Here is a 12,954-nt window from a genome sequence, read left to right as displayed (position 1 = left end):
CTATCATTGATAGTGAATAGACGTTTATATGAATTCTAAAATAGCAATAATGATAGCTAAGATACAATGACCACGTACTGTGTTCTAAATGCTTTTTACCTACCTTAGCTCATCCCTCACAACATTCCTAGGAGACATGTATTTTTATTACTATCCTCATTTTGCATAATAAAACTGAGGAACACGGGCCCACCCCGTGGCCTAGTGGTTAAGTTTGGTGCACTCTGCTTCGGCGGCGTGGGTTCAGTTCCTGGGCGTGGACCTACACCACTGGTCTGTCAGGGGCCATGCTGTGGCAGTGACCCACATACAAAATAGAGGAAGATTTTCACAGATGTTAGCTCAGGGTGAATCTTCCTCAAGAAAAAGTGGAAGATTGGCAACAGATGTTAGCTCAGGACAAATCTTCCTCAGCAAAAAAACCCAAAAAAGCCCTGAGGAACAAAGAAGTTAAGCAAATTGCCCCAGGTCACACAGGTCATTATAGGCAGAGCTGGGATTTGAACCTGGGCAGTATAGTTCATAAAGACCACCTTTTAACCACTATACTGCATTATACTGCCTACCAGTGAAAGAAAGGCACTGTGTATGCAAACTTGAGCTCCCCAAGCTACTTAGCTGTTTCCTTATCTGTGACTCTCTTGTACTGGGAATTGGACGGGATGAGGCTGGTTTAGTCATTATCCTCAGCCCACAACGCTTCCCTGTCCTATGATCGAGCAGTTCTAGGGTTAGGTGACTTCGAGTTGCATTACTGCTGTTTCACATCCATGGCAGTCAAGCGGCCAGATGGAGTCCAGCGTTTTGTCCCTGTGCTCACTCCTCCTCTGTACTTCATCACGGTCCCTGACACACTTGACTGTGGCCGAATCAGAAGAGGCCAAGCGTGTCCATCTTAAATTCAAATCCAGCTCTGCCACCTGATAGCTGGGTGATCTTACGCACTCTACTTAACTTCTTTACATCTCAATTTCCTCACCTACAAAATGGGACATTTATAGGAGTGTTGTGCGATTAAATTTCTAGCAAAATGGCAATAGATGGCCAATAAATGGTATCCACTAATAACATTTTTATCAAAGTAAAAAAATGCATTATTTATTCCTGTACTTACCAGCACAAAAGGGTCCAACCGAGTCTAAGGCAAACCCGGAGGGGCACTGATTACTGCGATCTCCTACCACAGAGAGAAAAGCGAAATTAACTGACCTGTTAGAACATTAGCATCTTGTTTCATTCCAGTACAATCTTCCCTGGGAAGATATGCCGAAGATGGAGCGCATGACACAACAAATGCAAGAGGTGAAAACAAGCAGGAACGGAAAACTTTTCCTGTTTCTCCACCAAGAATGGAATTAATCATAGTCCAGAGATGGTTGGCAAGCCACCAATGGAAACGTTTTCTGCTTAAGTTGCTAACAGTAATCAAAAGAAAATTAAATAAAATTATTCTGTGATAATAAAAAGGATCCAAGATTAATGTCTATGCCAGGCATAAGCACAGGCAAAGTCCTAGTGTTCCAGGCATTACTTACTCTGTTTGTTCTAGAAGTAGGAACGCTATTCTGGAGCCACTTAAAATAATTTATGCCAGCGAAAAACAGAAACTCTAATGAGGAAACCTCCTCCTTGTGTGGATCCCCTCCATTTGCAATGTGGAGCATCTGGGTCAAGTCCTTTTCCTTTTGCATGTAGTCAAAGCAAGGGGAAACAGGCATATCGTGATAGAATAGATTTAAGTTAGATGTCAGAAAAAAACATATTAGCAAGAATAAACAGGTTAGTTAGGGACTCTCTTTGCTTAGAAAGTAACTGTGTCTTGACTCATTAAGCAGTTTAGCAAATATTTTTCAAACATGATTAACCTGCAAAAACTTAAATGAAATTCATCTTTCAAGTTACCAAAGTAATGTGTGTGTGTGTGTGTGTGTGTGTGTGTACACGCAACAAATGTAAAAGACAATTGTCAATATAATAAATTTCTCTTAAGGGAAATTTTATTTAGTTAATATCATATATTCAGTTCATATTCAATCTCTTAGAAATTATCTTAGATTTTCTTTCAATTCTAAATGCATGAACTGTGTTTATTTTTATTATTGTTTTAGGTGCCCTTCCTGGAGAGAGTCTAGGTATTAGTTAATTTTTCAGATTCATTCACTTTGGAGGGCCTCTGATTACATTATTTGAGCCCTGCAGTGGACATGAAACTGTTCAAAACTGTTTTATATATTTATATATTTGGAGGGTGTAAGAAACACCACTCCAATGAAAATAGTTCCTTGACTAGAAAACTAGTCCTATTTGCTATTTTTAAGCAATTAAATTGCTTAAAACCTTGAAAGCAGAGATTCATGACCCACTTCTACCCTGAGTATAAAAATGACCCTGCGTGTCTTCCTGTGCCTGCAAGGGAACGGGAGTAGGATGGTTGGGATAGAAACATCCGGAGCACACTGCTGAGTGATCACTGAATAGTTATGGTGTGTCACTTAGTTCTGTGAGCTTAGTGGGCCTTATTTCATTTAAATCTCACAACTCCCATACTCCCATCACAACCAAGTTCAGATGAGGAATTTGAGACTGAGGTTACGTCAGTTGCTTAAAGTCAAAGAGCCGATCTAAGCTGGAGCAAGGATTCAGATGTGAGTCTGTTTCTCTTTCAACCACTGCACTCAGGAATACAACTCAGGTTGTGATTCTGTAATTCACGCTTCGTTTTTCTTTATCCACTCACTCACACATTCCTCAATCCAACCAGTATGTTGTCTAGGGCACTGTGTTGGGGATATAATTATGAAAAAAAAATGTGTCATATAAACATAATAAGTTATTATCTGATAGTATTTTACATTTTTGGTTCTAAACGGGGGTGACATCTTCCACTAGGTGGCATTTGGGAAGTTTTGGGGAGATAATTTGGCTGTCATGATGATAGAGAGGCCTATTAACATGTAGTGACTGGAGCAGACCCTGGGGCAGGATTTATAGTATTGCAGCGTGTGAGAGAATGATGCAAGATGAAGATTTATCCCCTGCCCTGAAAGATTTTCATGCAAGTGAGAAAGCTGTTAGTAATTATCTATGGCTACAACTCATCTCCCACATATGAAACATTTTTTTGTGTGATTAAAATATAGAATGAATTTTCCAGGAATGCAACTGTCATATAAATTGATGGTTGACTGTACATTATTTTATTCAGAACATTGCCAAGAATTGTTCAATGTTTTGTAAAAATCACACTGAGGCTCTCTATATAGGTTCAGCCATATGAATACTTCTTTCTTATCTTCTGCTGTAGCAACATCTAAAGATTTTCATATTGAAATACACAATATTTTGTTATAAACTATCTTTCTTTTATTCTTTATATTACAGTTAAAGTATGTTATTTTGGATTATATTAGTTATGATTTTCATCTTGACATAGTAGGGGAGCAATACAAAATATTTGTTTGTTTGTGTCACAGTAACGTATGATAATTGGAGAAATGTATAAAATTCCCCAAAACCTTGTCATTTGGAAAAACTACTGACAACATTTTGACGTTTTTCCTTGTAGTCACTTTTATAAACACACACTTCAAAAAATTAGGCTAGGCTCTTTCACTCTACAGACTAATAATTGCTAAACTTGACTGATCATAAAATCTCTCGGAGAGCTTATTAAAAACATAGATTCCTTGGTCTAACTCAGACCTGCCAAGGAAGAAGCCTGGGAATCTGTGTTTTTAATCAGTATAAAGGTTTCCTTATAATCACTGTGGTGTGGGCAACCCAGGTTTGGGTCATACTGCCTACTGCCTTTCAACTACTATTACGCATATACATTCCCTTTTGTCACTTTTTACAGTTATATTGTCAATACCTAGAACAGTGTCTGGTACACAGTAGGCACTTAAATACTTATTTTTTTTCTTTTTGAGGAAGATTAGCCCTGAGCTAACATCTGCTGCCAATCCTCCTCTTTTTGCTGAGGAAGACTGGCCCTGAGCTCACATCCATGCCCATCTTCCTCTACTTTATATGTGGGATGCCTGCCACAGCATGGGTTGACAAGTGATGCATACATCTGCACCTGGGATCTGACCTGGCGAACCCCGGGCCACCAAAGTGGAACATGCGAACTGAACCGCTGTACTACTGTTGAGGGCTGGCCCCTCAACAAATACTTTTAAATAAATAAATGAGCTAAATATTCCTTTAAAATTATTTTAAGGATTATTTAAGAGTTTATCATACAGCTGTGCTATTATTTACATATTTACCTCTTACTTCCAGGACATTTATTATTGGCCATTTCTCTGATTTTCTTAGGGCAGGCTTCCAGAATGAGAAAACTAATAAGACACGAATATGTGAAAGGCTACTGATACATACTGCTTTCCAGAAATGTTACACAAATTTACAACCCTTGCTGGCAGTGTACGAGGGAGCTCATTTTCCCATACCTCTCCACTACTCGGTGTTTATTATATATTTTAATATCTGACAACGATAATTGGAAAATGGTACCTCGTTGCTGCAATTTGCATTGTTTTCTTTGCTAACTGATGAGGTTAAACAGTTTTTCACATTCATTTTGTCATTATTGTTTCTTCCTTTGTGGATTTCCTATTCATAGCCTTTATGTATTTTTCTACTGGGGGGTTCGTCTTTTTCTTATTGATTTTTAAGAGCCTTGTATGTATTAAGGTTAATCATAGTTGTCCATAATATCTAATGCAAATATTTCTTTTTTGGTGTATATCGTACCTTCTCAATTTTGTTTTCTTTCTCTCATGAAGAAGTTTTAAAAAATTTATTTGTAGTTAAATTTATTTTTTCCTTTATTGTTTCTAATATCTTCTTCTGATTAATTTGTAAAATATAAGTATAGTTTATATTTAAAAAATAAATCCATTTCATTTAAAACATTTTTAAATTATATTGATTTATATTTGTGAGTTGTCTTGATCAGTAGTTTCCAAATGCCTGTGTGCAGACCAGATACATTGGAATCATTTAGGGGCTGTGCTAAAAATACTGACTCTCAGGCCTTACCTTAGACTAGCTAAACCAAAATCTTTGTGCCTAGAAATCTGAACTTTCACCAAGCTCTCTAGGCGATTCTAATTGCACTGTAACCATAGCTCTAATCTCGACACAACATAGAAGAGAAAGAACAGGCTGGTTAAGCAACTAGGAATGCAAGCTTGCCCCCTGGTGGTCACTTAAAAAGAAATTGCAGGTACACAATTTTTGCAATTTACAGAAACAATGTCAACAACAAATGGGCACATGTATCAGATGTAACTCATAGAATCATAGTATCTAAGGATCGTAAGGGGTTTTAAAGGTCCCACAGTGTGTTTTCTTCTATTTTTGGATCCAAATCCTCCAACAACATCCTTACAAATATGACAAAGACCTTCAAGGAGGTTTAGCCTTAGAGGATTTACATGATTGAGTAGAAACTGTACATGACTTTTCAAAAATTATTTTAATTCCTCTAGTCTCAGATGGTAAAAATTCATTTTTAATCAAAGTCTTGTGTCATCTTTTTAAAATTTATATGGAGTACTGCAAAAGGTAGAAACAGAGGTTGGCTTTGAAAGGTAGGCATTACTGGGGAAGAGAAAACATAACCCTTCATTCCAATGATTCTTTTCTTCTGTGAAAGTGACCTGAACATGCATAACAAGAGTAAAATGAGGCGGTGGTGGTGCCATGTGGTGGAGGAGGTGTGGGGTTCTGGGCTCCACGGGCTATGAGGCTTCATAAATCTGTGATTATCTCAAAAAATATGAAGACGCACTCCTAGATTACTACAATCTCAAATTTGTTGAAGCAGTTCTAATAGATGTTGAAAAAGAAAACGGTCACATGCACAACTGATGAAAGCAAGAGTGAATAGTAAAAATGAATTTTTAGTGTATCCGCTGAGCATGATAAAACAAAATGAAGCTGTTTAAAATCTACTTGGATCTATCGAGGAAAGCCAGCACAAAGCAAAACACACACACTCCCAAACCTAATAAGAATCATTTTAAGTGTACTCACGGGAGCCTAAAGTTCAAAGTTAAAGTCACTCAAACGGTTCGTGTCTGTAACATAACTGCATGTAAGTACCTCCAAGCAGCAAAACCCCATTGAATATGGAATGTTAATTGTTGTGGTGTCTCTTATGACTGAAAAAGAAATCTCAGGGTATAGACACATCAAAGAACCACACAGCAGAGGGCAACTGCTGAGATCAAGGGTTGTAGAACTATGCTTGGAATACAGTTCAAAAAATCATAATTTCCAGGAACAAGAGATGACAGTTGGAATCCTGATTACTGCTGCATAGCTTTGAAAAGTTGCTTTTAAAATATAGAAACTTTTTTTGACTAGTTTAGGTTAAGATACACTTTTATACTATGTTTCAGGAATTTGTCAATTCCTTAACAAATATAAGATTCAGAACAAGAATGGACTTTATTACCCAAAGAAAAATTGTTCTGATGGAGTGTATATTTTTATTTTTTATTTTTTTGATTAATCAATTTTATTTTTTTTACTTTTTTTCTAATTAATTTATTTTTTATCTAATATATTTTTTGTAACATTGGTTTATAAAACATTATATAAATTTCAGGTGTATATCATAAAATATATCAAATTCTGTGTAGATTACATCAGGTTCACCACCCAAAGACTAACGACCATCCATCATCACACACATGTGCCTAATTACCCCTTTCACACTCTTCCCTCTCCCCTTCCCCTCTGGTAACCACCAATCCAGTCTCTGCTGCTATGTGTTTTGTTTGACGTTGTTTGTGTCTTCTACTTATGAGTGAGATCATATGGTATTTGACTTTCTCCATCTGACTTATTTCACTTAGCATAATACCCTCAAGGTTCATCCACGTTGTCAGAAATGGACGGATTTCATCATTTCTTATGGCTGAGTAGTGTTCCACTGTGTATATATATACCACAGCTTCATTATCCATTTGTCCCCTGATGGACACCTTGATGGTGTCTTCCAAGTCTTGGCTATTATGAATAAGGGCATCTATTTTTAATCCTCTCTGTGTATGTAGACTAGAACAATAACAACTCCACTCTGCTTTACGAAGAAGCATATTAGTAAACTAAATGTACTAGAACTCCAACTGGATTGGCTTTACCACAGAGCTTTACCTATCACAACAGACATGAAAAACTTGAGATCATCGTGTTCAGTCAGTCTCCGCCTTAACATCCTTAGTTTGAACGGCATCAATGCAATTCTTTTACCCTTTTAGGAGGACTGGATGGCATAAAGATCTGGACTTTTCTTTAAGCAAATTACCTTTGGAAATTGAAGCATGGATTTTAAAACCCAATGTCTCTTCTAACTGGTTGTAGTCAGATTCCACAGAGGATGCATGAAGTGTTTCCACCAAGAAAGGCATTCTTCCCCGTGCCTGATCATAGAGAACGGTGTGGTTCCATGTGTATGGGACACTGATTCCATCAATGGTGAACAGCCGGGTTGAGTAGGCATACAGCTGCCCAGGACCTGTTTGCACATAGTCCTCTGTGTAATCCTAAGGAGGACAATATGGATTTGAGGATCAGCATGGCTCATCTTAGTTTTTTTGCCTGGAGGGTACTATGAGACGCAGGATGAGGAAAAAAATGGCTTAGGGGCTAAAAATACATACTTCTAAATAAAATTGTAATTGTACAGTAGTGTTCAGGAAATAAAGTTTGAACCTTTTAATTGTAACTACATGAGTGTCATAATTTTACTGCCATAAATTGTAGTTTAATAAGGGACTCAAAGTTGTAGGTCAAGAGTAAAGAAAAGATGTGAAGGGTAATTCTTATCATTCTTTGATTTCTGAAATACTTTTATGGATGACATACAAAAACTTTTATGCAAGAGTTACTATTCTCTGTGTCTGTAGGGAATTAAACATATGGCCTAAATCAACATAGCAGTGATCTTGGTCCCGATAAGCAGGGCGATAAAACCACTCAGGGATTGTGAAGACTTGTCCCTGAAGATTTTTAAACGAAGACCAGACAGCCATTTCTAACCTTCGTGGTTTAGACAGTGACTCGCCAAAGCGAACAAGGGAAACTACCCACGTTCCCTGCGCTCCTTCTATGGATCTTTGACTCACACTCTTACCATTAATCCAGTAAACAGTGAAGGCAATGTATCCCGACATGTTACCTTTACAGTGACTTCCGTGGGTGATTGAAGCTGCAGGACATAGCCACTCACAACGATATCTAGCAGCAAAGAACCATCAGAATCCAAGCCCCGGGCAATATGAGTCATCCGCAAGATTTCTCCTGGGAATGACAATGCACCATTTTAGTAGCAAAAAATATATGGTTTGTGTAAGCACAGAGCAGATTTACCTTACATACCAGTTCAGCTATGTTATTTTAATTCAAACTTGAATGAACATAAACCATAAGAGAATTAAATTAGCACTTAGTCCTCAAATTAAAGAGTTAGTCTTATTGAATTAAGTTTGTTCTAAAATTTCTTTTTATGTGACAAAAATGTAGCATATGATTATGTGAAGGATTCCAGACTTTAAACTCAAGCAATAGCAAGGCAGTTCTACAAAAATGGATTGCCTGAGAGAAGGGACAGACAGCTTCACCAGGCAGCCTGGCAACAACCACAGGTCTGGCCACAGGGCTTTGTTCCTTCTGGATGCTTCAAGAAGTAGCAAAGGGGCCTCTTAATAAGCGGATGGCCATGAAAAGATCCACTTGTTTCCTGGGTTGATTAAAGCTATGCCCTTCTTCCTTAAAGATCCCTGCCATCGAGATTGACCACCTTTGAAGATGCTTGAACTGCAGGTCTAGGAAAACTTGTATGCACTTGCAAGGGACCGCGAATAGCTAACACACATTTATTAAGACTAAGGATAAAGCGAAAAGCCTTTAGATTTGCTTGTTTTTATTTCCATCTTTTTGATAAAGAATCTCTGTTAGGTGTCCTAACCTCAGGTGCATAGACAACAGCCATTAGTTAATAGCAATGACTCATTTTCCTGCTTTGTTTTGGCTTTTAAAACCCTCTCTAAGGATTTAAAGAGAAAACATACAGAAAAGATAAGAAAATGCTTTGGGGATATAAAAATCACTATACTGTTTGAAAACACATGGCCTCTTAAAGACCTGCATCAGTAAAAGTTTACATGGAAATATGAAATTGCTTTTATATCATTTATGATAAGATTACATCAAAGACTCAAATTATTCTCTGCAGGAACGTACTTTTCTTAACCACTAACTTTTAAGGCACTCATATCTTTTTATAGTACTAGAATATTAAGTTCAGCTGGCACTAACCAGTTGCAAATTCCACTTGGGTTTCTCTTTTGAAGACTGCATTGGTGAGGGTAAAGCCATTGACTGCTTCTCCTATTTCCTTTGCTGTTGTCCAATAAATGGGATTTAGAATAGAAACTATCTTTCTCATTGCTGGACCTAAAGAAAAAATAAGGTGAAAAGCAAAATTTTTACAGTCCATTGTTACTATTGTCTTCACAGAATTCGTAAGGATGAATCCTAAATAATCTTGAATAACGAGAAAATAAATACCAGTATCTCGCATCTTTAAGAGTTTGCCATTGGCAGGACGTATTTAAAGTGCTAAAAGGAAAAAATCTACTGCCAAGAATACTCTATCCATCAAGGTTGTCATTCAGAATGGAAGGAGAGATAAAGAGCTTCCCAGACAAGCAAAAATTAAAGGAGTTTATCACCAAGAAACCAGTTCTGCAAGAAATGCTGAAGGGACTTATTTAAGTGGGAAAGCAGTGACCACAAACAGAGATAAAAAAAAAAATTATCAAGAAAACAAAACAACAACAAAAAACCAGGCAATAAAATCACTTGTAAGGTAAAAGTATAGTAAAGGTAGCAGATCAACTACCTGTGAAGATAATGTGAAGGTTAAAAGACAAATGTACTAAAATCACCTATTTCAATGATAAGAGGGTATTGGATAGACACACACTAAATAAGAGTCTATATATGATTTGCAAAACATATAATGTGGGAGGAGGAGAGTGAAAAAGTAGAGCTTTTAGAAAGAGGTCAAGCTAAAGGGTCTATCAACTCAATACAGACTGTTATATGCATAGAATATTAAATAGGATCCTCATGGTAATCACAAAGCAGAAACCTATAACAAGCAAGAAAAAAAGTAAGACAAAAGAAATCAAACATATTATTAAAGATAGCCATCAAACCACAAGGGAAGAGAGCAAGAGAAGAAGAAAGGAACAGGGAAGAACTACTAAAACACCCAGAAAAAAAAGTGACAAAATGGTAATAAATACATATTTATCAATAGCTACTTTAAATGTCAACGGACTAAATGCTCCAATCAAACGCCATAGGGTGGCCAATTGGATAAAAAAACAAGACCCATGTATATGCTGCATACAAGAGACACACTTCAGACCTAAAGACACTCACAAACTGAAAGTGAAAGGATGGAAAAAGATATTCCATGCAAATGGCAAAAAAAGAAAGCAGGGGTAGCAATACTTATATCAGACAAAATAGACTTTAAAACAAAAACTGTAACAAGAGACAAAGATGGGCACTACATAATGATAAAGGGAACAATCCAACAAGAGAATATTACATTTGTAAATATCTATGCACCCAACATAGGAGCACCTAAATATATAAAGCAATTATTAACAGACATAAAAGGAAAAATAGACAGTAACACAATAATAGTAGGAAACTTTAACACTCCACTAACACCAAGGGATAGATCATCCAAACAGAAGATCAATAAGGAAACACTGGCCTTAAAGGACACATTAGACCAGTTGGATTTAGTAGATATATACAGAACATTCCATCCAAAAACCACAGAATACACATTCTTTTCAAATGCCCATGGAACAGTCTCCAGGACTGATCACATATTAGGCCACAAAACAAGTCTCAATAAATTTAAGAAGATTGAAATAATACGATGCATCTTTTCTGATCACAAAGGTATGAAACTAGAAATCAACTACAGGAAGAAAACCAGAAAAGCCACAAAAATGTGGAGATTAAACAAAATGCTACTGAACAACGATTGGGTCAATGAAGAAATCAAAAAAATTCCTGGAGACAAATGAAAATGAAAACACTACATGACAAAATCTGTGGGATACAGCAAAAGCAGTTCTAAGAGGGAAGTTTATAGCAATTCAGGCCTACCTCAACAAAGAAGAAAAATCCCAAATAGACAATCTAAAAGCGCACCTAAAGGTACTGAAAAAAAGAGAGAAGAGAGAAGGCTCAAATAAATAAAATCAGAAATGAAGGAGGAGAGATTACAACGGACACCTCAGAAATACAAAAGATAATAAGAGAATGCAATGAAATGCTATATGCCAACAAACTGGATAATCTAGAAGAAATGGATAAATTCTTAGAAACATACAACCTTCCAAAACTGGACCAAGAAGTAGAAAATTTGAATAGACTGATCACCAGTAAGGAGATCGAAACAGCAACCAAAAACCTCCCAAAAAATAAAAGCCCAGGACCAGATGGCTTCCCTGGTGAATTCTACCAAACATTCAAAGAAGACTTACTACCTATCCTTCTCAAGCTCTTCCAAATAATTGAAGAGGAGGGGAGGCTTCCTAACTCCTTCTATGAAGACAACATTATCCTGATACCAAAACCAGACAAGGACAACACAAAAAAAGAAAATTACAGGCCAATATCACTGATGAACATCGATGCAAAAATTCTCAACAAAATACTAGCAAATCGAATACAACAATACATTAAAAAGATCATACATCGTGATCAAGTGGGTTTCATTCCAGGGATGCAGGGATGGTTCAATATCCGCAAATCTATCAACATCATACACCACATTAACAAAATGAAGAATAAAAATCACATGATCATCTCAATAGATGTAGACAAAGTATTTGACAAGATACAGCATCCATTTATGATAAAAACTCTAAATAAAATGGGTATAGAAGGAAAATATCTCAACATAATAAAGGCCATATATGACAAACCCACAGCAAATATCATTCTCAATGGAGAAACACTGAAAGCTATCCCTCTAAGAACAGGAACCAGACAAAGATGCCCACTGTCACCACTCTCATTTAACATAATATTGGAAGTCTCAGCCAGAGCAATCAGGCAAGAAAAAGAAATAAAAGGGATCCACATTGGAAAAGAAGAAGTGAAACTGTCACTCTTTGCAGACAACATGATTTTATATCTAGAAAACCCTAAAGAGTCCACTAAAAAACTTTTAGAAACAATAAAGGAATACAGTCAAGTCACAGGATACAAAATCAACATACAAAAATCAGCTGCGTTTCTATACACTAACAAGGAAGTAGCAGAAAGAGAAATTAAGAATATAATCCCATTTACAATTGCAACAAAAGAATAAAATACCTAGGAATAAACTTAACCAAAGAGGTGAAAAATCTGTACACTGAAAACTATAAAATGTTGAAAGAAATCTAAGAAGACACAAAGAAATGGAAAGATATTCCATGCTCTTGGATTGGAAGAATTAACATTGTTAAAATGTCCACAGATTCAATGCAATCCCTATCAAAGTTCCAACAACATTTTTTACAGAAATAGAACAAAGGATCCTAAAATTTATATGGAACGACAAAAGACCCCAAATAGCCAAAGGATTCCTGAGAAAAAAGAACAAAGCTGGAGGTATCATACTTCCCGATTTCAAATTATACTACAAAGCCATAGTAACCAAAACAGCATGGTTCTGGCACAAAAACAGACACACAGATCAATGGAACAGAATTGAGAGCCCAGAAGTAAACCCACACATCTATGGACAGTTAATATTCGACAAGGGAGCCAAGAGCATACGATGCGGAAAGGAGAGTCTTTTCAATAAATGGTGTTGGGAAAACTGGACAGCCGCATGCAAAAGAATGAAAG

The 12,954-nt window shown here is 36.7% G+C and overlaps 1 protein-coding gene across 5 annotated transcripts in view; it reads right to left on the bottom strand.

Annotated features, from left to right (window-relative positions):
• Positions 1–12,954, bottom strand: part of HMCN1 (hemicentin 1) — a 433,459-nt gene that overhangs the window by 24,342 nt on the left and 396,163 nt on the right. For all 5 annotated transcript variants that reach the window (XM_046681569.1, XM_046681570.1, XM_046681572.1 and 2 more), the window contains 4 exons: positions 9,337–9,474; positions 8,198–8,319; positions 7,325–7,562; positions 1,115–1,177 (listed from right to left, as the gene is read on the bottom strand). In XM_046681569.1, the coding sequence (XP_046537525.1) occupies positions 1,115–1,177; positions 7,325–7,562; positions 8,198–8,319; positions 9,337–9,474 (561 nt within the window). The remainder of the gene's footprint in view (positions 1–1,114; positions 1,178–7,324; positions 7,563–8,197; positions 8,320–9,336; positions 9,475–12,954) is intronic.

Source organism: Equus quagga, chromosome 13 (genome assembly GCF_021613505.1).
Source record: "Equus quagga isolate Etosha38 chromosome 13, UCLA_HA_Equagga_1.0, whole genome shotgun sequence".
Classification (NCBI taxonomy): domain Eukaryota; kingdom Metazoa; phylum Chordata; class Mammalia; order Perissodactyla; family Equidae; genus Equus; species Equus quagga.
Note: the sequence above shows the minus strand (reverse complement) of the source record. Positions and strands in the feature narration are given on the sequence as shown.